Source organism: Zootoca vivipara, chromosome 9, assembly GCF_963506605.1.
Source record: "Zootoca vivipara chromosome 9, rZooViv1.1, whole genome shotgun sequence".
Classification (NCBI taxonomy): domain Eukaryota; kingdom Metazoa; phylum Chordata; class Lepidosauria; order Squamata; family Lacertidae; genus Zootoca; species Zootoca vivipara.
In genome coordinates this window covers 24,063,812-24,088,818 of record NC_083284.1, presented here as the reverse complement: position 1 = coordinate 24,088,818, position 25,007 = coordinate 24,063,812, and the positions used below count along the sequence as shown (strand labels likewise).

The window sequence follows — 25,007 nt, the reverse complement described above, 5'->3', positions numbered from 1 at the left end:
CTGTTTGCTGTTCTGGAGGTCTTCTGGATTCTCCCCAGAGTGAATTTTGGGGGGCCTGGGGACAGTAGAAGTGCAGGGGAACCCCTTACACTAGCATGGGTTTGCGCTAGTGGGACTAGTTAGTTGAATCCTGCCCCATATATTTAATTTTTGACTATGTAGCTATCTTTTGGGTACTAAATGTGGTTTAATATTCTCCTGCAATGCTATATCATTTTATTTTGAAGGGTGAGCCTGGGCTCCCTGGACTTCCTGGACTTCCTGGGATTAAGGTAAATATAGTGATGATCTTCATGTAGTGAAGTTGAACCTGTTAAATGAATATGAGAAGGGTGTGTTAACAAGTGAACTGATATCTATCTATCTATCTATCTATCTATCTATCTATCTATCTATCATCTATATTACTTACATTTTTTAAATAGTTGGGATCCAAAACTACAGTAGTCATACATGTAGTCATACATACAGCTGTCAGAGAGAATTGTTGGGAAAGTGCCCCCCCCCCAACAATGCATGCATCTCCACTTTAAGAAAATACCAAAATGCAGTTTCCTGTATTCTTGGCTATTTAAGAAGTCCCCTATGGTTTCTGATTCCATAAGGACCCAGATCAAAACAGAATGGGTCTCTTGTTTTCATTTGCCTCTGCATTGCAGAGGCATCTGTATGCCTTACTGAAATGGAACTGCCTGTTTACTTTGTTTCACACGCCATTAACATCACTAATCTGGGTAGAATTCCATTTGCTTCTTGCTGTCTCAGTGGAGTAGTTGATGATAACACAAATCTGAAAAGAAGCAATGTTTGTAGAATATTCTTGGTATGGTTATGGAAAGAACTTTTCTAGTTTTTGTACTTCTTTCTTGAAAAAAACCTGAAAGGAAGGTCATAAGAGAAGCCAAAGTAACTTTATTCAAGCAGCCAAATGGATTATTATGTTGAAGTTCTTTAGTCATGTTTTGGTTGACAAAGCTGGTGATAGTTTTGGCAAACTGGCAGATATCAAGGAAGCAATCTGTGATGGCTAAATATACTTTGCTCTGTATGTAATTCCATCTTGTCTTCTGAAATTGCCTCTTATTTGGATTGTCAGTTTGTTTGAAATGACATGAACTCCTGCTTTTCTGACTCATATTAGCCCTGTGCAAACATTCAAACCATTCTCTGTTTCAGCTAATATTGTAGGTAAATGTAGAAAAGAGAGTATGATGTCAATCTTTATGTTGACGACATACTGTATCAATAAAACAGTGGTATATCCAGAATTACTGGCTAATCAGGGGGGGGGGGATTACTTAGATTGCCAGGTTTTGGATGGAGGATGGAAGAGGTCATAGCAGCAGAATTTTCTTCTTTCAAGTGTGGATGCTGGAACGTCATTCTAAGGGAGCAAGTTACTGAGCTCACTTCTAGCACATAATTCCACATGTGAAAATTTGCAAGGTGCATGCATACTGCTTCCTCCATAGTCCTCCTCACCATGGTTCTGTTGTGCCAAGGAACATAGTAAGCTGTCCTATATTGGGTATATTAATTGTTCCACCTAACTTACTATTATTTGCTGACCAGCAGTCACTCTCCAGGGTTTTATACAGGGATCGTTTTCAGCTTTACCAGCAGATGCCAGGGATTAAATTTAAGGCTTTCTTCATGCAAAATCTGTGCTCTGTCACTAAGCTACAGCCAATGTGGGCTTTGTTCCAAATATTTGGAACTGCACTGCACAGTTTGCCTCCAAATACATTCACATGCATGGTTGCTAATGCAAGTGCTGATAAGTGCCAGAATTCTGCTGGCAAAAGGCTTATATCACGGTGCTTTCCTGGGGTTCTTTAGGGATTATATCTGCACAGGTAAACCATTCAAAAAAGACTGCTTATAGGAATTAATTCTAGAACAAGATGTTTAGCCAGAAGTATTTTTCTATTCTATGTGACAAGGAGTTGGGGCCTCTCTGTGTGTTTTGGCGACTTGAGAAAGGGTACATAAAAACTGACTGGGACATTCAGTACTCATTCAGATGGCGATTTCCTGTAACACAAGAGGAGAAGAAAGTAATCAGCCTCATGTTTATACAAATATATTTAATAGGCTTTCACATGCCAAAATGTTAGTACTGTACATGTAAAACTCATGTCAGCGATCATGGTTACAGAATTAGGGGTTGAGGTTTATTGAGGATGAATTAACATGAAGCATACTAGTGTGATTTTGAGCATGTTGCAGTAGTGTGAGAAAGTTTTCTAGGAACTCTGTAGAATCAAAGCATTCTGTTAATATTTTTGATGATTTAAGAGCCTTAAAGGGTGCTTATTAAAGTAACTTTGATCATGAAATCACTTTTTATTTCTGGCCAATGAAATGAGTTTGAAGTTGTCAGCAGGGCCGGCCCTAAGGCAAGGCTGGGTGGCACAATGTGCCAGGGCGCCGGGCCGCCAGGGGGCGCGGCGCTGCGCCCGCCAGACAGCCCGGCCGCCCTCCCGCTCACCCTGCCGCCGTGGGTTCGAGTCCCGGCCTCAGCCTGGCGAGTTGGGTCGGGGGCATGAGGAGGACAAGGGGCCGGGTGCTGCGCGGCACCGCCCCCCCCCCAGCAGAGGCCTCCGTGCAGGAGGAGGCAGCACCGGCACCCTGGAGGACAACCAGGCAGCCCGGCCCACCCGCTGCGGCGCCCCTGAGCCCGGCCCATCCTCAATGCCCACCCATGTCATGTCCCTCCTCTGCGTCCGCGGTGAGTTGGGGGGGCAGCGGCGGAGGGACCTTTGCGCCACGACGCTCGATGTGGTTAAGACGGCCTGGTTGTCAGATTGCTGGACTGGCTTTTAACAGTGTTTTCATCAGTTGCCTCCCAAATAAAAAGCTGGTAACTATTTTCATTGGTGCCTTTTAACAGAGTTTAAACATGCTCTGTTTTTCACAACCTATCTCATGACAGCAGTAATAAAACAAATGATTTACCATTCTTTACCTCTCCCTCCTTTTGTTCTTGGCTCCCACTTGCAATTTATTGATCCATTTAATGTTCTCTGCAATGCCCACACACTATGCTAATTTATCCAAATACAGTTTTTGTTTCCAGCTGTTCAGGAAATGTTTTAGCCTTCATAAAGTGGCAATGTTTTTCACACCAACATAACTTATTTGTAAGTCAGTCTAGAGGGCAAGTTGACACTTCCCTGTTCTTTCACTATATAATTAAGCCTGAGTTATTGACATCTGCCTCTTTTCATAGGAATGGCAACGGTTACAGTGCAAATTTTTTTGTCATTATTCATTATTTTGTAGGCAAATATCTCACATTTCATACTAGTTAGTACAAATAAAAACATTGTGCTTAAGGGACTAATTTAAATTAAGGGACTAAAGCAGCAAACCCGTGCATATTTACTTGAGGATAAGTCCCATTGTGGAATGAAGATAGTGGAACCTACTTCCGCACAAACATGCATAAGATGGGTGTGTTGGGCTGCAATCCTACCGGTATATTGTACTGTCTTTCCTGTGAGTAAGTCCCATTCAACACAATAGGACTTACTTTTGAATATAAATGTATAGGGCTGCATTGTTAGACTTCATTTTACTTTCTGCACTGGTAGCTGACTGCATAAGTAATGCTTTTTTAGCAGGAATCTCACCTACAGCAGACAAAATCCTTACTACAGTTCTGCTATTGTTTGTAAACTGCCTTGATTATTTCTATAGAAGGGCAGGATAGAAGCACTAGAAAGTTTATCACATTAGTTTTCTAGAACAAATGAAAAGAACCTCATTTTTATTTGCTTGTTGCTTTTTTCATTCAGTTTCCTCCTCTTAAGTTAGTTTGTAAATCTGTTGCCAAAACTGTTTAAAGAGAAGGGGGTTGTGTTTGTCCTAGATTCTAGTATAACATCTGTATAATAATGTCACACACAATTGTTCTTTTTAATCCTGGAATGAAAATTTGTTTTGTAACCCAAATTGCAAATGTTTAATATTTTGTAAGTTGTGAATGAAATGTAACTAGAGCTAATTAGTTCCCTCTTCCCACTGAATCAGTCATGTTATTAGCCTTGTCTTGGTAGATTTTTTTAAAAAATAAATAACTGTAATGTAATCCAGGAAGCCTAACATGCTTTAATTCCATGAAAAACAAGATGTAAGAGCTTCCAGTTCATTTGCTTTTCTTAAACTCAATGAAGCTTTTCTTGAAGAACTCTGTGCTGATGGAAATCAAACTTGATTAATTGTATCTGTCTATAGCAGTTGGATTTGGAGTTAGAAAACCATGGGCGGCTAGGAAAAGTATCATTAGAGGTAAACTTATTTTTAGTGTAATTGTTCACAGTTAAATTCACAGAGATCTAATGTGCTCATTTTTCAAAGGGTGAACCGGGTTTCATAGGACCACAGGGAGAACCTGGATTGCCAGGATTGCCAGGAACAAAGGTATGTTTCACATTCCCCCCCCCTATTGTATGTAGCTTACTTCATATCATATTAATTCAAAACCTAATCCTTATCCTAGACCAAAGCGCATTCACCCAACCAACCGTTAAAGCCAAACTGAAGTGATATGTACATTTTGCTGGAACTGAAAGAGAGAATAGAATCGGGTTCACTGGCGGCTCTCATGGGCGTAGGCAGGGGGGGCAGGAGGGGGCAGCTGCCCCCCCTAGAAGCAAAAATAATAATGTATTTTACAGACCATAACCAGCACTTTTCCCCTCCAAAAACTGAAGTGGAAAGGGCTTTGCTTTAGCAAGAGCAGCTAAGTCTCCGCTTGCTGGGGGGGGGGGCACAGCAGTAACAAAAACACATCAAATAAATAAAGCAAAGTGGCTACCAGTAGTTAAGCAGTTAAGACAATGGAGCATATATCCCCAGGCAAGATTCAATAGCTGACCATTTCACCCTATTGTTCTTAAGTGGGAGTTGTTAATGAGCATTCAGGCGCATTAAGAGTTCTATTAGCGATTTAATGAGGGTGCAGACTCAGAGGATTCAATTTGACTAAGGTGGCTCTGCAAGGCTAAAAAGAAGTGAATAAGAAAGGGGGGAGGCTGTAGCTTTGACAGACACAGTGATGTTTATAAAAAGCATTGGTGTTCCAGTCTACCCCTCCTCCTGCATCTGTATACTGTAAATCAGGGGTGGCCACCTCCCAAGAGACTCTACTCAGAGTTTAAAACTGGGGGTGATCTACCCCCTTTTGGGGGGTTCAGGTCAAAGCTGTTGAGTTTTTTTAAAAGGAAGGGAAGCCCTGTTTTTTGGGGTTTAGGTCAAACTTGTTGAGCTTCTTTTAGAAGGGAGGGAGGCCCATTTTTGTTTAGGGCTTCAGGTCATAGTTCAACTTTTTTGAGGGAGGAGGAAAATTTTGGGTGAGCTTTTTTTAGGGGTGCCAGTGACCTACCAGTGATCTACCACAGACATCCAGTGATCTACTGGTAGATCACAATCTACCTGTTGGACGTGACTGCTGTAAATCAAGCAGAGAGAAAGCTGCTTACAAGGCTCCTGTACATGCAGAGTTCCAGCATCACAGCGTCACCCAGAGGCACCCACAAATATGAGTTATCCCTCTCTCTATTTCTTCCTTCCTTCCCTCCCTCTTCCATCCTTAATAAAATACGGGGGGGGGGGCAGATAAGCCCCACATAGAAAGCCCATCAACATGGGGGGATGACTCTTTCAAATACGGTATTTACCAGTAATTGGGGGGGGGAGAGGCACCTAGGCCTCTAAGAGTTGGCTGCTATGCCTAGGAGTAGGACAATTCAAGAAAGCAGAACGATGCATATGGTATGGTAATATATCAATAGATTCGTAGAATTGTAGTCGGAAGGGACCACAAGGGTCATCTAGTCCAACCCGCTGCAATGCAGGATTTTTTTTCCTAAGGTGGGGCTTGAACCATGGTTGAAATATTATGCTGATATGCAGCAACGCCTCGGAGCCGTCGTGGCTGCGGCCATGCCTTGCCCCGCCCTCGCCCGCCCTTCCATCCCCTCTCGCCTGCCCGACCCTCCTGTCCTCTTGCTGCAGAGTTCCAGCATCACAGCGTCATCCAGAGACAGCCACAAATATGAGTTATCTCTCTCTCTATTTCTTCCTTCCTTCCCTCCCTCTTCCATCCTTAATAAAATACCGGGGGGGGCAGATAAGCCCCACATAGAAAGCCCATCAACATGGGGGGATGACTCTTTCAAATACGGTATTTACCAGTAATTGGGGGGGGGGGCACCTAGGCCTCTAGGAGTTGGATGCTATGCCTAGGAGTAGGACAATTCAAGAAAGCAGAATGATGCATATGCTATGGTAATATATCAATAGAATCATAGAATTGTAGTCGGAAGGGACCACAAGGGTCATCTAGTCCAACCCCCTGAAATGCAGGATTTTTTTCCTAAGGTGGGGCTTGAACCATGGTTGAAATATTATGCTGATATGCAGCAACGCCTCGGAGCCGTCGTGGCTGCGGCCGTGTCTTGCCTCGCCCTCGCCTGCCCTGCCACCCCCTCTCGCCTGCCCGACCCTCCCGTCCTCTCCAGCCAAGCAGGGTAGCCGCCAACGCTACCAGCCCCAGAAGCACAAGGTGGCCGCTGCTGCCACCGCCACAATGTCATCAGGCCCGCTGGCCCTTTAGCCCCGCCCATTTCGTGGCCCCTCCCCTTCCGTGCCTTGGCCCCGCCCCTGAACGACCATGGCTTGCCCCCCCCCCTAGTTTTGATCCTGGCTACGCCCCTGGCGGCTCTGCTGAGAAGCCAGCTTCTTCTGTTTTCTCTCTCCCTCGAGTGTCACTAGAAGCAGCCATTGTAGAAGGAGGATGAGAATGCAACCAGAGCTCAGCTGAGAGACCACAAGCTTTTGGCTCCACCTCCCCTTGAACATTTTCTATTCCAGCTGGTTGTTCTAGGAACTTGGTAAATAAGGACTAATGATTGAGGGCAGATCTGTACCAAACATTTAAAGTGCCTTCAACACACATGTCTTCCCCCAAAGCATGCTAGTTTCTCTTTTGCAAACCTGCAATTTCCAGTATCTTTATCAAACTACAGTTCCAATGAAGCTTTGGGGGAAATCACCTGCTTTAAATGTGTGTTGGCTGTGATTTAAATAGATGCTGTGGATCCACCTTGAATTTACTTTTCTCCTTTTACCCCCAATCCTTTAGTCTGCTGTGCAATATCTATTTCAGCAAACGTTTACAGGGGCCCAGCTTGCCAATGGAGGCATAAGTGACCTCAGCTGCAAGGAGTACCTTTTACTAGCTACAATTGGTTCACTAGCTCTGGGTGTTTCTGCACAGGAATAGCCCAGCTGGCCCAGTCAAAGCTATCAGGACATGTGATTGAAATCCCTTAGGACTACTGTCTGGGTTTTTTGCAAGACCATATCTGCCAGCTTGGGCAGGGAGACTGTGGGGCAGCAGGGTAAGCAGTACAACCCATTCTGCCTCTATGGCCCAGTGTTAGGTATGGTCCCTTGATAATGCACTCTTGAGTAGAGCAGTTTATTTTATTTTAACATCAAGCTCTTCAGGACAAGGAGTTTGTACTCTGTAAACCATCATTCACTATCTTGGGGCTGTATAATAACAAATAATATGGACTACTCTCTTTGCTCTGAGCATGTTCTTATTTGTACAACCTGAACTGCCTTTCAGTTTTCTCCTTAATCAGAGCGTTAGAGACTTCTAAACTTTCAGATTCACTTGATGAAGAAATGGGGAGCCCATGGCCTTTCGGCCAGATGTCCAACTCACATCATCTCTTGCTGTTGGCCATGCTATCTGGAGCCGACGAGAGTTACAGACAAACAACATCTGGGAGGCCACAGGTTCCCTACCCCTGCTTTAGAGGCCACAAATGTTCTTTGGAAAATCAAATCTCTATCCACATTTGATGCATTCGCTTCTCAGTTGAACTATTGCACTAAATTTCCAGTGGGTGGGGCAATATCGCCCTCTGCTTAGCTGCCCAGTTGCTCACCTTGAAAACAGAATGAAGAACTGAAAGCATCTAAGACTCTGGTGATTGTTTAAAACACTGGAACTAATAAAATGAAAGCACTTTAAAAATGAGTAGCTTTATCTCTCTCGCTTCTCCCTCCCCCTGTGCTTCGTATTCATATTTAATCCATAGCATTTGAAACTTTCACGGTAGTTTAACATTGGCAATTCAGATGAAGTAGCAATAAGCATCCACTTCTGGAACATAATTTATTTTCCAAAAGAAAAGTTTGTCACTGTGTTGTGCTTATCAGCTCTCCATTTGAAATATGTTCAGGATATGATGCTCTTTAATGTTTCTAAAATGGCTAGTTACCATGCCTGCTGTTGCCTGTATTCTATAATATTTTCCTCTCATCTTGCTCTCTCTGGTAATTTTTGACAGGGTGAAAGGGGAGAAGCAGGACCCCCTGGGAAAGGTGAACGAGGTGAGCCTGGAGCTCCAGGGCCAAAGGTCAGTTCGGTTTAACTTTGACAATTAAAGTGTGCATTTTGGAGCTTTGTGTTTTGGTGTGTGTGTTCTTAAAATATAAAAGCTCTGCTAGTGATAAAAATAAATTTCAGTATGATTTATAGTGCACTACAAAAGTCATTTGAATTTATGCTGGTCACTTTGGGGCACAGCCCAGCCAGAAATTATTTATGTAAAATGTTAAAAGCCAAACCTGCACAAGGTTCTTCTTCATAATTGCAATATTGAAATTTAGGACTTTCAGAGATGCCTATGCAGAATTAACAACCTAAGGTGCTTACCATTGCAATGTTTCAAGTCCACCAAATAATAAAATAAAATAAAATAAAATATTAATAATGCAATCCTATGTCTGCTGAGAAGTCTCATCAAGTTACTGCCAGGTGAGTTTTTATATGAGTGCAACCTTAACCTACTTTCCATCTTTGAGACGGGAAGGAGTATTTCTATGTACATTCCATTATCTTGTTAATTTCCTGCTACAATAGGATTTAGGAATTCTGTATGCTTATTGCTTGCATCAATGTAATTTATTCAAAAGGTCTGAGAGCTACCCAAAATATTAAGATAAGAATTAACTACAGGCCTATGGGTAGTATTCAATATTAGTCATACTCAGAGTAGATCCATTCTACTCCTCTGAAATTAATGGGCAAATTATTGGTAAAATTATCTTGCCCGCCCTTCACCATAAAGTCCTAAACTGAGTTACAACAATTGAATATACAGTTATAAAAATGAATAAAACTATTGCAATTATGAAACAAACAAAACCATTCTGTTTGGGCAGAGCAGTATAAATTCAGCAAAAGAGGTGGGCCTTTACTGTCAAAGGGCAGACATAACCAACTTAGGTCTATTAATTTCAGTGGGGTTGCTCAGAGTAGAACTTTTTTTGGAGACAACCCTCTGTAACAAAGGCATAGTTTTATTTCCTTCGTTATTCTGAGTATATGGACCCATCCAAATTGGTTTCTTGATTTGCAATGGTTACTATATCTGACAAGTTGATGTCTGGGGGGATGGCATGTTGAGAGAATTCAGGAAGGGTGTGGGGAGAAATTCCCTGGATATTTCTTAGCAAAGGTCTTCAAGTCTCTTTTTAAAAACAAAAACAACCAGAACCTAAATTTTCACTTCAAGCTGATGTAGCAAGAATTATCATGTAGCCTGGATTCATTAATACTAAATCATTCATCATTCATATACCTGCATTAATATCTGTTATTTAGAAGCATAGTTGTAATTACTGTAAAATGAAGTGTTTCTACCACACCAGTAATGGGGAACTTGTAGCCCCCTGATGTTGCTAAGCTGGAGCTCCAGTGATCTCTGCCTATTGACCATGCTTGCTGGTCCAACAACATCTGGAGGGCTATGACTTCCCCATCCCTGCACTAACTTTACAGGTAGCTGATACTAATTCCTTTTCTTCTCACTTTCCTTTTTCTGTCCTCATTTCTCCTGTCCATCTTGTATGTTTTCCATCATCCAGGGGAGGTCAGGCGAATCTGGAGCTAGAGGCCCAAAGGGGTCGAAGGTCAGTAGTAAGCAAATTTTGGTTTTATTGATTCAATGTGATGTGGTGAGGTTTTGTGGTCTGTTGGTTAGTTTATTTTATATGTGTATAAACTGCCCTTCAAGCAAACAGTTTGCAGGGAAGATTACATTAAAATGAAGTGACAACAAAATAGCACAAGGCCTTTTTCTGTGCCAGCAACCTGGTTGTGGAATTTCCCCTCAAAGACTAGCCTCATCCCTGATGGTGTTTAGGCAGGGAGTGAAAACATTCTTATTCTTTTGTGTGTGTGTGTGTGAAAACATTCTTATTCTGTGTGGTTCTTGATAGTTTTAAACTTATGATTGAAGAGTATTAACTATGCTGCTTCTGGTTATAAAAGTTTTTTCTTTTTCTTTTTTTGTTACTCGGTGGTGTTTTCTTTCATTTTGTTCTTTTATTAAATTGCTTTGATCCAGAATGCAGAATACAACTGTTTCAAAGGTAGTCCTGTGGGTAACATATTAAAGAAGTAAATCCAAAGTTTTAGCAAAGCATATTCAGCAAAGGCCAGACTGTGCAGGAGAGGCCACAATACTAGCCTAAATGGATGAAGGGCACTCTAGATGTTGTTTGGGGCTGTAATGACAAAGCTATACAGTCATACCTCAGTTTAAGTACAGTACGCCTCGGTTTGAGTATTTTCAGTTTTAGTACTCCGCGGACCTGTTTGGAGCGGATTAATCCACTTTCCATTACTTTCAATGGGAAAGTTCGCTTCAGGTTAGGTACGCTTCAGTTTAAGTACTCCACGGACCGTCTGGAATGGATTAATCCACTTTCCATTACTTTCAATGGGAAAGTCACTTCAGGTTAAGTTCGCTTCAGGTTAAGTACTCCACGGACCGTCTGGAATGGATTAATCCACTTTCCATTATTTTCAATGGGAAAGTTCGCTTCAGGTTAAGTTCGCTTCAGGTTAAGTACAGACTCCAGAACCAATTGTGTTTGTAAACCGAGGTACCATTGTATCCAGGAGCACCACTAAACTGTGAACGAGATCCTTTACAATGAGTGCAGCTCCATCTAGATCAGGCTGAACACTACTGTATCTCCCTCAACAAAGCACCCTTAGCTGGATAGATGCTGTCAAACATCTGCAGACTGTTTCCCTGTATTCAAGAGATCACCGATGACGGGACGGATTTAACCAAATGTTGCACAATGAGGAACTGTTCCCAACGTGACCCTCTGAAGACAGGCTGCTAAGGTCGGCTAATAGAAGTTTCACTGTGCAAAGGCTGCTAAAGTGCTATAGTTGTAGTTTCTTATTTAAAACCACATTAACACTGAAAACATCTTGCTTCAGTCACAAGCCCAGCTGTACTGTCACAAATAGCTCAGAGCTGTGTACTAATGTCTTTTTAGAGTCTTCTCTGTCTTTCCACTAGATTCTTGTTACTATGAGCAAATGGGTACTCTTTTGCCATCCTAATCAAGTCTCATACCGAGTCTAGGCTGATCACAAAGATACAGCCCTTCTGTTATGTACAGTGAGCTACTTGCATATGGACCGCAGCCTAGCAAAACACATCTGTTGCTGGCTATGGGTGGAACTAAAACAAATCTCTAGGTGCAGAGCCCTGTCTTCCAATGTTGTCATGTATGTATGTCTGGCCTTTCAGCTACAACCAATGGTTCTCTTGTATCTGCCCATATTTCTGTATAGATCTCTGGTGCTTTCTGCCATTTCTTTTAACTGGAGAAGCTTGAAATAAGCGCTCACCACCCCTTTTGCGATGGAGGGCACCATTTGTGGCTCCTGGCATTCAGCACCCCAGATCCTTGCCGAGACCTACCGGGAGGTGGCCTGCCTTCCCAGTGATGTGGAGTGTTGGGACGTTCCCTCCAACCCCCTGTTCAAACGCGCCTACCCATGGTGCCATTGGGGGTGGGGCCAGGTGGGCAGACCGCAGGTGGGCAGGCTTCACTCCGGTCCGCACCTGGGGCTTAAATTTGGGGTGGAGCTGAGTGCGCAGTCGGCTTTGTAGCTTCAAAGGGAGTAGCAGGTTCCAGTGAAGGCTCGGAGAGAAGTGTGTCATGGGACAGAGCTACTCATAGTGAGTTGGTGAGTTTATCGCGTCCTTCCCCACGTGAAACTTGAAATACTTATTTTGCTTTTTATTAGGGTGATTCTGGAGACAAAGGTGATTTGGGGGCAATGGGCCCAAGGGTAAGTGACTACCATTTGAGCCATTCCATGCAGCACGAGATTCGATGCAGCTCATTTCCTCAAGCCACCCAGATGAAATCAGCAACATTTTAAAACAACTAAAGTATATGTCTGGGTAGGCTTGTGGAAATAAATAAAAAATTGTTTTCCGCAAGCATCTAAAACTACTGTATAGCGAGAGTACCTGTCTGATGTTAATAGGCAAAGAGATCTAAAAGTATGCAGCCACACTAAAAGGTTGACTCCTTAGAGAAGCGAAACAGGTATTATCTGTGAATGAATATTATAGCCTTGATCTGCAACATTTTAGCTTTGATTTGGATAATATCCCTGATGCACGCTGGGTTGTGATGTGTTTCTCTGAGACTGTACATTCCATTTGTTATAATATTCGTCGGTTTTCCATTTAACACGTTGGTATGATCAGACTAAAAGAACACATTGTCACTGATGGCATTGAATAGATGATTAATCTTGTCTGTTCTAAAGTTATCATTAGTATTATCAAGGCCAATCAACTCTTAAGCATGGCCATCAAGATTTTATGTGCATTTGCACACCTTGGGTAGCACAGACTGTGTGATACCAATAAGCTATCTGAAGAGTGTGAGCTGGGTACAGCGTTTGAAAATGAGGCAGGAAATATGCATCAATCCATCATATTCTGGTATAAATCTTCCAGGCAGCTAACATGCCATTTCTGTAATATAACAAAATGATACCCTGAATGGAACTGTGCTGTAATCAGAAGCTCAGGCAAAATTTTATGTTGCCTTCCTCAAATTAATGAGAATAGTGAGTGATTTGTATGCTGTGCTCTTGATTCAAATAACATTTTGGGGTGAATGTTTTACAGGGCCCTCCTGGACAAAAAGGTGATCAAGGGGCAACAGAGATTATTGATTACAATGGCAATATCCACGAAGCTTTGCAGGTATGTCACCAGAAGTTATGCACAGTAGGCAGAACTAACCTTTTGCCTGTCTTTGTTGTATCCCGCAATTCATAAAAGCAAAGGTCTGGTTAGGAATACTTAAGTCAAGCAAACAATTACAGGCTGGGGCATTTACTCTTAGGTGAATCTTCTTGCAGATATATCCACTATGCTGCCATCTTCCATGTGCATTCACTCACAGGGAGAAATGGTGTCATTGGCATATGAAACACAAATGTCTGACAATAATTTCTGAGAAGGTTTGGGTGATTTCAACTCAGTCTGTTGAAATACCTGGGTTACACTGCCATGATGAAAATTTCTATAACCACATGAGAATAGAATAGGTCTAAAAGCCATCCAATGTAAGTAGAGCTAAAGGCACTTGTAAAAGATGCTCAGTCTTTGAATCTCCAAGTGAAGATGAACAGCAGTATTGTTATATGTCAGCTGTACCCTAATAATTAGCAGTGATCTTTTCCTCTCTTCTGAGATTTGTCAATGCCCACTGAACTTACGGAAAATTCAGAATTTGGCTGTTATTTAGCTCCCCTCGGGACTTGGAATGCTGTTTCAAGTAGGAATTGGCTTTGTTCCTCACAACAAGAAGGCTGTTCTCCTGGATGTGTGCTTAAGACCAGAGAAATAAACCAAAAAATAAGACAGAATTTTGCTGGCTGGCTTGCAGTTCCTCTGAATCATTCCTTCAACTTCATTACATGGGTCATTAGAGAATAAGTCATTTTCATTCAAGCAGCACAGAACACTGTAAGAATTCAAAACCAAATGAGACTATTTCACCCAAAAAAGTTGAGAATTTTTAGAGGGGAAAAATATATTTAAAGTGATCTTTTTCTAAGAGAGTGGGGCTGAGAAAGAAAAATCTCAGGAAAAATAATGGCTTCTATGAAATTTGGACTCACCTCGTCTAGTTTTGCCAAGCATTAAGTCCTTCAGCAGCAGTACTCCAGCAAACTGCTTTACAAACTGTATTTCAAGCTAAATATTTTTTCATACATGACCTGTGTAGCTGTTATTTTCCATAATAGTAAATTGTTTGTTTGTTTGCTTGCTTGCTTGCTTGAGTTCATACATGCCCTTTCCTGTAAGATCCCTTGGTGAGTTGCAACAATATCACAAATGGTTAAAACAATTTACAAACATAAGAACCATATATATTGGATGTCAAAGGCCAGGCCACTATAGATGTCCATCTCTGACTTTCATTTCTGCAGATCAGGATCAACAGTTGTAAAGAGAGGTTTGATCCTCAAATCCTACATTTTATAAAGTGTGTGGAGTAAATATTGCATAAAGTGATATTAGGTATTAATACTAGGTTTACAATAATGACAAAACCAGTGTATTAGGAATCATTAATTTACCAGAAAAGAAAGGAGTATTTAAAACTAATACAGCCATTCGGATGAGAAAATGAATTCAAAGCTCTAAACACTATAGGTCCCAAATGAATCAGGCCATTTCCAACAATTATCTGTATGCCAAGTTTGCTACAACAGGGGCATGTAGAGAAATATTTTTAAACTCAGCTATGGGATTCCCTTTTCCTTCCATTTGCAGATTGCCAAAATCCAACTTGGACTGTCTTCTGGAAATGATGCAAGGATTTTTATTTGAGTCATAGTTTAGTGGTCAGAGATAGTTTAGTGGTCAGAGATAAGCAAGGGGTTGCTTTAGTTATACCTTTATTAATAATCCTTGTGTTTCCTTTATTCTGCCCTATAAATTTGTTATCAAGCCAGCGCTTTCAAGGAACAGTGCAGGCTATAAATCAAAATAGACAAGCACGGTGCTTCTCAAGTCATTTTTCATGGTGTTAAGCAGAGCTGAATATTAGTGTGCTTCATTCTTTGTAACTCCTTTACATGAAATAATTGAAAATGTTCCACCTTACAGAGAGCTTACAATGCTAGATGCTAGATTCTTAGTTAGGATGATACCACTCTTTTATGGAAGTAAGCAAAGTACAGTAATATTCTTTTAGATGCAGACAATAGGTGATGGGGTTCTTCAATAACTGTGCAGGATAATTTTTATAAACAATCAGCATAGCAAATAGTGTTTTCTTACTCTAGTAGTCTTGCTGCAATTCATGAACAATAGTATGTAACCAGCACAGCTTCTCAAAGTTTGATGAGACCTTGTTCTTTTTCTAAAAGACTATGTGGTACTATCAGGAAAAGTGTGAGGATTGTACCACTTACCTTCTCACAATGTGCCTATGTGTTTGAGTTGGACTTAGCAGTTTGAAAGCATACCAGTGCAAGTACATAAATAGGTACCACTGCGACGGGAAGGTAAACAGCGTTTCCATGCGCTGCTCTGGTTTCAGTCATGGTGTTCCATCGCGCCAGAAGCAGTTTAGTCATGCTGGCCACATGACCCGGAAAACTGTCTGTGGACAAACACCGGCTCCCTCGGCCTGAAGCGAGATGAGCACCAAAACCTCATAGTCACCTTTGACTGGACTTAACTGTCCAGGGGTCCTTTACTTTTACTGATAAGGACCACAGTCTTAAATTGCTGGTGTATCTCTGAGATTAGTAGGTCTATATCTGTCCTGACCGTACTGGAAACATTGGAATTTGAAGAATACACAAGAATATCATGTTTAAAAAAATTCTAACAGTAATTAAACCTATGCAGCACATTCCACAAAGTATTTAAGATCTGAGTACTCTTAAGCTTATTAACGTCTTTGATGCCAAAGTTCTCTAATGTGTGAATCACAGACATTTACTGGCAATGCAAATATATCCTTTTCAAAATCTTGAGGTTCCTTGTGCCTGAAAATCTGATGGACAGGTCTACGTTTTCTTTAAAACAATCATACTGAATAATATCAATTGCGTTTAATGTTGTTGTTGTTGTTGTTTTATAAAAAAGACAGTTTTCTTTAATTTATCTGAGACAGTCAAACGCTTATCCCAAACTGCCCAAATTCTGTGAAATCCATTACTAAACAAGCAAAGTATTTTATTTCAAACTGAACATCTGGTAACATTGTCTTCTGTTAATACATTTTGCCAACAGAGGATTACCACCCTAACTGTCACGGTAATTCCTATTGCATGACTTATAGTGCTTTGTAGCTGTTTTCTTCCTTGGTGTTGCATGTTCATAACTTGCCTGATTTAGAATGTGTCTGTTTCATCAGATATTGACTTGTCACTACATATATTTTTACATCAAGTGTTATCAGTGTTGAAAACCAGGATTGCAGTTGAAATTAATAGCAACGATCCCATTCATTTCAGTAAAGAAAATGATTTAAAACTTTTGTTTGCTAGACTAACAAGTCTATCTTTATTACAGCTGTGCATTTTCACTTCAGTTTCTTTCAGTAGGGATTTTTGAAGGCAGGACTTGCGCAGGATATTTCCCAGTAGTTTGTGTTTTGGATTGGGTTTTTTTAAAAAAAGAAGAAGAAAAGACTTATTTATAGAAGTTATGTGCTAGAAGACACAGATTACACTTACTCCAGAATATTCTTTAATTCATCCTGTGGAATTCATTAGGATCTAAATGACAGTGCTCCAAAATAAGTGATTTGTGAGCTGCAACCAGAGTTGTCATCTCAAATGCAACTTCTTTACATTAAAAAATGCCCCTTTTCCTGTTCAGTGTTGGTAGAAAGTAAGTGTATTAATTCCAGATGTGGAAAACATGGTTAAAGGAAATTTCAGTTGAGCAAGCTGAAAATTTGTCTTGTACCTCAAGATCTGATACAGTGAACATGGTCTTCTTCCTCCTCCTCCTCCTTCTCTGCCCTCTGCTTTCATTAACCCCCAGTGGATGCATGCTGGACTGGAATTCTGCCATGCAGTATTGCTAGGAAAAAAAGATAACGTAGTTAAGACTATGAGGCTTCTTGGAAGGTAATTAACTATCTCTAGCAGTTCAGAGAAGCATGTTTTGCCATCTGTATGGATGCTTTTAAAGCCGTAGATATTCTTTCCAGGACATCTCACTGCAGTGTAGCCCTTGTGGTAATAGCCACATGTTAAATTTATGCTGCAAAAACCTGGAGTGCCACAGTGGAGAGTGTGGCTAGCATGCAAAAGGCATCAGGACTAACCCGCAGAATCTCCAGTAGAGCTCAGTTAGGGCTAGGAAAGATCTCTAAGATCTTAGCAAGCAACTACCAGTACTAAGTTCACCTGTGAGTCTGTGCATGAAACACGAAGGAAACTGTAGTACAGCCGCCAAAAAATATGTGGTGCATTGTGTTGAAGGAGGTTAAAGGGTTCTGTAAAAACTTAACTAATTTCAAAAATGAGATGGGGATCTCTAGTTAATAATGGTTTCCATCTGTGAGCTGAAATGTTCTGTCCTGAGTCCTCACTTGCCTTGCCCCCTTCTGCTTATGTGCTTTCTGCCTCACATAAGAAGTGATTTTGAAACCACACAAACCTATTCCTGTCCAGTTCATGGAAGGCATAGTGGTGTGTGTGTGTGTGTTTGCACTTTTTTCTTTTACTGTTTATTGTGCATTTGCACACCCCTGCAGCGTAAATACTGCTTCCGTGATTTACATGTGTAAATTGCCGATCTTGCTACATGAGATTTTATAATAAGAAAATAGTTAAGGACATATATGAGCATGGCAGACAAGTAAAACTGTCAAAATAGTGTTGAACAAGGTCAAAATAGACACATTAATGCAGGTAGTGACATTCCAAAGTCGGCTTCTGTTAACGGAACAAACAAGAAGGTGTGATTTTCAATAGAGAGGTGACAGTGGGTAGTGTTTAAGCCTTCCAGTACAACACTTTTCCAATGCAGTGTTTTCCATCAGGCTCATTTCTCCTCTATGGAATATATATGCACTTTTTGACGATATTCTAATTTTCCGAGTTTCGTGTGTGTGTGTGTGTGTGTGTGTGTGTGTGTGTAAAATGCCAGTGTCCAAGAAAAACTTTATCTGAATGTATCAACCCTCCCTCTTTGGCACAGAATCCTCCTGGGAGGCAAGCACAGGGTTTTCCTTATGATTTAGCTGAATAAGAAACAAGATAAGAAACAAGGCAGCAGAGGCCCTGAAAACTTAATTCTGTGTTAGGGTGGTCTTATACCTAAGGTTTGCACTATGTGCATTCATCTTAATTCATGCAACAAGAAGGGAGTTGCCATCCACACAATTAGGCTTTTACCCTGTTCCGCTGCTCACCACCTAAATGCCGATAGCTGCACATGGCACAGGTTAGCTGTTGGCAGAGAACTTACTTACACAGCATTGAGTGCCCAGTGGTTTTTTTTAAAAAATGCTCTTATTTCAAAGTTAAATGTGCTTGTTTTGTTTGCAGAAAGCTATAGACTTTGTTACCTAGAAGTTAGAATGCTAATGGGCATTCTAATAGGAAAATTTTTCTGTTTTTAAAAATATTAATTGAATTTCATTGTAATATGTTTGTGCTGTCTGTAGTTGTTCATTGAGTGTCATAGTTGTTAACTGCTTCTTAATACAGTGTTTTTGGTCACATTGGTTTGTTACTAACAAAGATTAGTATAACTGTGCCTGACAGATAAATACTTCAGAAATCTGGATGGTGCTAGATTAAAAAATGAATTGTTGTTTGCCTTTAGGGTCCTCCAGGTCCTCCTGGACCCCAAGGATTGCAAGGGTCAAAGGTGAGTTTCCAACTGTTATTTATTTGATGAAGCCCCCTGAGCTTTAATTCATTTCCATGAAGGCACATGAGACCACCACTTTGTAGAAGTTAAGGGGGTCTGGGTGTGATCATTGTCTGGGTTGGTGACCTTCTGGAAATAGCATGTTGCTATCGTGGGTTCCATGATGGAATAAAGGCAGGACCTCAGTGTAAGAATATAAATACTGTGCTCTTAAATGCATAATCACCACTCATAGCACAACCCTATGCTTGTCTACTCGGAAGCCCCACTGAGTAACTGTGTGTAGGATTTCATCCTAAGAAACTTTTTATTGCATTATGTTTTATATTTTATTTTTCCTTAATATTTATTAATAATTTTAGCCACCATCACAATAATTCATTTAATTAATAATTTAAATTTAATTTAAAATTAAGATACAGTGGTACCTCTACTTACGAATTTAATGTGTTCCGAACACACATTTGTAAGTCGAATCCCATAGGAATGCATTGGGAGAAAAAATTCGTAAGTCGAAGCAACCCTATCTAAAAATTCATAAGTAGAAAAAATCCTATCTAAACCGCATCCAAGATGGCGGACGGAGCTCCATTTGTAAGTAGAAAAATTCATAAGTAGAGTTATTTGTAAGTAGAGGTACCACTGTACCTTAATTTATGCGGCAGCTAGACTGGTGACTGGGTGCAGCCGCCGAGACCACATTGGAAAGACCTGCATTGGCTCCCAGTACGTTTCCGAGCACAATTCAAAGTGTTGGTGCTGACCTTTAAAGCCCTAAATGGCCTTGGTCCAGTATACCCGAAGGAGCGTCTCCACCTCCATTGCTCTGCCCGGACACTGAGGTCTAGTGCCGAGGGCCTTCTGGCGGTTCCCTCGAGAAGCCAAGTTACAGGGAACCAGGCAGAGGGCCTTCTCGGTAGTGGCACCCGCCCTGTGGAACGCCCTCCCACCAGATGTCAAAAAGAAAAATAACTACCAGACTTTTAGAGGACATCTGAAGGCAGCCCTGTTTAGGGAAGCTTTTAATCTTTAAGAAATTAGTTTATTCTGGTGTTTCTGTTGGAAGCCGCCCAGAGTGGCTGGGGAAACCCGCCAGATGGGTGCGGTATAAATAATAAATTGTTATTATTATTATTATTAATTTTTAAAAGCTGCTTCTTGTTTCCTCGTTGTGGATGCTCCATAAGAGGGATGAGTGTGTGTGTAAGCCTAAGAATCAAGCAGTCCTATTCACAAAGCATTGAACTACAGTATATTCCGGGAAATAATAACATAGTGAAATTAATTTTCACTTTGCAGGGTGAACCCGGATCTCCAGGATTGCCAGGTGCTGATGGAGAGCAGGTACTTGAACAATTATTGCTACTGAACATATGAATGATATGATAATAGGTTAAAAAAATAAAAAAGATATAGATAATTAAAAAAATAATTATTTTTGTTGCGCAACTCTTTTCCCCCCTTTTCTTTTGCTATGAAATGAAAGATACAGTCAAAAATAAGTGATTATAGTGCCAAATAACAACCCAGAAGAGGTTTCTGGATTTACTGGCCCAGTTCATACATCATGGTAAACCATGGTTATTGGCTCACTGGGAGGGGAAAATATTTTCCATATAAAAGGTCCCAGTTTCAATTTCTTGCATCCCTATTGCCAAGAGAGACTCGGGTCTGAAACCCTGAGAACTGCTTCCACTCGTTGTAGACAGCACTGTCCAAGTCTACTTGAACAAGTGGTCTGACTCGGCATGAAGCGGCATTCTGTACTGCAATATTTACTGTGAATATATCAATCTTGGGTGTTCTGCTGCTTTTCACTCACAATGAGGAGGAAGAAGACCACAATATATGGCTCAGCATTATGTCGAAACCAGAGATCATGGTTTGTTTTCCTCTTACAAACCACTATTAGTCATCCAAGAACAATACTTAGCTACAGATGGTAGTTTGTTGGGAGTGAAACCAACTATGATCCCTGGTTTGGACATAATGCTAAGCCAGGGATTGTGGTTCTTTTCCTCCCAGTGGAATCTGATGGGAGGAAGACAGAGCAAAATGGGAGTGGTTTGTCATGCTCTGAGGTTGATTTTAGATGATCTTGTAATATAAGATTCATTTATGTGACTGTGCTGTTGCAGGGGCCTAAAGGCTCAAAAGGTGATACAGGTGACCCTGGAGTACTAGGAGAAAAGGGAGGAATTGGACTTCCAGGATTGCCAGTAAGTTTGCTTTAAAATGTACCTACATTTTTAATTACATCTTCAGTGTCTGCTTACCGTTTAAAAGTCAAACATTGTTATTATGAAAAGGGGCATTCTAGCACCATGCAGAAAGACGAACACATAGAGAAAGGTCTCTCTAACAAGGAGCTTATAAGGTACACAATGACAGAAAGAGAGATAACAGGAGATCAACAGAGGCAGGGAAAGCAAAGGAGAAAGTGTGTACAAAGTAATGTATTTGGTTTGCCATATATACTCGAGTATAAGCCTACTTTTCAGCACCAAAAATGTGCTGAAAAAGCCACCCTCGGCTTATATTCAAGTGAGGTGGGCAGTGGCAGAGGAAGGCACAGGACCGGGGGTTCGGAGAAGCACTGCGCTGCGACTCTCTGTACCCCTGTCCTATGCCTGCTCTGTGCAAGGTGGCGGGAAGGGAGAAGCAGCGAGGATCCTTCCTCGCCGCTTCTCCCCCCCACCCCGCCGCCGACAGCTGGGAAAGGCATAGGATGGTATTTATTTTTATTTTTGAAATTTACCAGTAGCTGCTGCATTTCCCACCCTCGGCTTATACTCAAGTCAATAAGTTTTCCCAGGTTTTTTGAGGTAGAATTAGGTGTCTTGGCTTATATTTGGGTCAGCTTATACTCGAGTATATACGGGAAGTTTAGTTTCACAGAATGAAGATTAAGAGATCCAACCAAAGATATATATGAAAAGAGGAGTTTAAGGAAAGCTTTGAAGGAAGAGAGAGAGAAATAGAAGGAACCATTTGGGTACTTTTTGAAGTGATTTCCAGGCAAACAGGGCAGTGAGGAAATGTCAGCTTACTGGTAGTATCAGTGCAACATGATACAAAATACACATGATAAAAAAAAAATGCATGGGATGTATGACCCTTAGACCAAAAGTTGTATATGTCACAGCATGCCCTTCTAGCCATTTCTTTTCCTTTGGGAACATTGAAACTTAACTGCTTTGATGGCTAAACCATTTGTTCTGTTTTCACCCTAGAACTTGAAATTTGACAAAATTTCAAAGAGTATATTAATTGAACAGTGAAGGGTGGTGGTGGAATCTTTTATATGTAGAGGCACTTTACTGGGATTAATTTTAAATGTATTGAGATGCAACCTATTTGCAGTTATTCCTGGGTAAGTCCTTTTGACTGTTATCTCATTACAAGGATCAAAATTTCACCATAACGTATTTTAAGTGACTGTATAAATGTAATTTCAAATAGTGAGTAGTAAAATGATTACACTTTAAACACAAGAGAAAAATGTTCCGTAGACTCCGTGCAGTCTGGGCTCTCTGCATTTACTATGACATTTTGGCATGACACATCATTGATAATTGGCAGTCTTATTGAGCAGTGCTGTTCTGTGCGCAGTAGGGATACTGTACCCATGAAAAATCTGCTCCTTATTAGCAGCCCCCTATGGGATCTTGTATACAGAAAACAAGAACAGATGCACATGGGGTCCTACGGAGCATGTATCATATTGAGCCGATCTGCTGATCAGTTTCTATGTGCACAAGATGTTCTGTGTTGAAATGGCCATTATTAGTGATGCTGTCAAAGTTGGTAATTACCTGGTTCAGAATGCCCATCCCCCAATGCTTGAGTGGATTACCTAATTTCCCTATGAAATTATTGCCTATTGTCCAGTTTGTGGTGTAAAATAAGATTATTTATGTGTGCCATGTGTGAAAATCAATCCACATCAAATTACTGTATAAAGCACTAGTCAAGCACGGTTCTGTAATTTTCAGGTCAGTGTGTCTAGATAGAAGTCAGTATTTGTATTTGTAACCCCACAAAAAAAGCAAAATTGTATAGACTATCCAGAAAATGCCCTCACACAAATTTGCCTTGTACTTTCATTTTATTTAAACCCCTTCTTTGAAACAAGAAGCTCATGTTGGCTAACGAAAGATAAACTTAAAGAACAATACTAAAAAGAATAATAAACTAAAATGCAATAAACTATAAACAACAAAGCAAATCAGCTAACAGAAACAAAATGTAAGGGTCACCAAAACTGTAAACCTGCCATAACGTCAACTGTAGAAACATGCTCCACTGCAATCCTATATGTGTCTACTCAGAAGTAAGTCCCATTGAATTCAAATCTGACTTCAGATCAGATATAGGTTGGCTTGTGCTGTAAGAGTTGTTGAGACAGGTTACAGGCATAAAGCAAAATAAATGATGTAAGTGATGTAATAGAAATCCATCTTCTAAACTAAACAGTATCCATGAATTGATAAGATGAAAGCTTTGTTCATTGCATCAATACTGATTTTGTAGGGATCCAATGGTATGAAAGGAGAAAAAGGAGATGTTGGCTTGCCAGGTCCTCAAGGTCCCTCTGTAAGTATTTCTATGCTATCTCAGTGCTTCCATAAAAATATACTAATGTCTTCTATTGAATAAAAAAAATATTTTTTAAAAAAAGAATGTTTTGGTGTCACAGTGCAAGGGCATCAAACAGAGCAGTCTGTTAAAAATGTTTGAAATAAAAGCTGATGGTGATGGTCTTGGAAGGCCACAGAAATGTTTTGCAGGTGGGATATGGCCCACCGGTGATTAGTTCGGCAGCCCTTCTCTATTGCCTTCTTGATAAAGGCTAATGAAGAGACCATTCAAATAAGTTTTTCTATGCGATACAAAGCAACAGTGCATTAGCATTTATTATTGCAGGCACAGGAATGGTGAGTACCCTGTTTCCCCTATTTTAAGACGTAGTCATAAAATAAGCCGTAGCAGGATTTTTAAGCATTCAAGGAATATAAGCCATACCCCAAACATAAGACATAGTGTGTTTTTTTGAGGAAAAATAAATATAAGACGGTGTCTTATTTTTGGTGAAACACGGTAAGGTAGCTCCTGAATTTATATCTCACCTCTTGTATTGGAATGTCGGCCACTGACAAATATTTATTTGTTGTTTATTAAATACTCCGATGCTGTACAGTAAATGCTTTACTGATGTTTTAGTTACGTTTCGTAGATCGATTTTATTGCATTCTATTTGTTGCAAGCTGCCTTGTTACATTTTATGAAAGAACAGATTATACATTTTCAAATAAATAGTATATTTTATCTCACGTAAAGGATTGCAGCTTTCCGGCGATTGAGAGGTGCTACAATTCAGTAAGAACATGTGTTAGTCTGAACTAATTATCCTGCTTTTATATGTAGATCATAGGACCACCAGGACCTTCAGGCCCACATGGTCCACCTGGACCTATGGTAAGTCCTTTTCAGTTATCACATATGCAACCGCTGAGAGATCAGACCAAAGGAGAATCATTCCTCTTTCTGGAAGCTGTGGATGGAGGACATTTCAAGGGCAGGGCTGGTAGGGGCAGGAGGCAGGTATTAGTAGGATCAAGACATAGGTATTTTTGTGGGTGTAGGGCAAATGATGACATCTGAAATTGTGGAGCAAAGGGACTGTATAAATGTTGGCAATCATTTGTATGTATGTCTGACTGGATATCAAGGGGGGAAAATATGGCGAATCAAACGTTTTAGACATGGATCCAGTTGACTTTGAAAATTGATTGTAGTTGGAAGTTGAAGCAGAGCTTCATTCTGTCTTGACTAGTTAGGTATTTGCCAGTTAATTAAGGATTGTTATTTTATGCAGCTTTGGACAGTAAGAAGAACAGCAAGCACTAGCTATTGGCAAAGACCAATTTGTAGTTTAGAAATGTCCTATGACATTTTCATTCTTATTTTTAGGGACCTCATGGACTTCCAGGCCCAAAGGTAAAGAATCCAACACACAACTAACTTCATTATGTTTATTTGTTATGCACTCATTCTCGTTAATCATGTTGAAGCATGCAGTCATGTTTTGTTCTTCGTCTCACTTTTCTGTTAAATGTGTTTTTTATATTCTTAAACCTTTAAGCAGCTGCTTAAGATAAAGCATTAAAAATATTTTTAAATGTAAGGATTTATGGCAATTTCCTGTGTCTGTTCCTCATCACCATA

The 25,007-nt window shown here is 40.6% G+C and overlaps 1 protein-coding gene across 1 annotated transcript in view; it reads left to right on the top strand.

Moving 5' to 3' along the window:
* COL25A1 (collagen type XXV alpha 1 chain) overlaps positions 1-25,007 on the top strand; it is a 269,550-nt gene that overhangs the window by 232,067 nt on the left and 12,476 nt on the right. Inside the window, exons 18-30 of the mRNA XM_060278497.1 lie at positions 228-272; positions 4,363-4,425; positions 8,373-8,441; positions 9,955-9,999; positions 12,146-12,190; positions 13,047-13,124; positions 16,179-16,202; positions 18,732-18,776; positions 20,079-20,123; positions 20,918-20,998; positions 23,313-23,375; positions 24,207-24,257; positions 24,753-24,779. Of these exons, the coding sequence (XP_060134480.1) occupies positions 228-272; positions 4,363-4,425; positions 8,373-8,441; positions 9,955-9,999; positions 12,146-12,190; positions 13,047-13,124; positions 16,179-16,202; positions 18,732-18,776; positions 20,079-20,123; positions 20,918-20,998; positions 23,313-23,375; positions 24,207-24,257; positions 24,753-24,779 (681 nt within the window). The remainder of the gene's footprint in view (positions 1-227; positions 273-4,362; positions 4,426-8,372; positions 8,442-9,954; positions 10,000-12,145; positions 12,191-13,046; positions 13,125-16,178; positions 16,203-18,731; positions 18,777-20,078; positions 20,124-20,917; positions 20,999-23,312; positions 23,376-24,206; positions 24,258-24,752; positions 24,780-25,007) is intronic.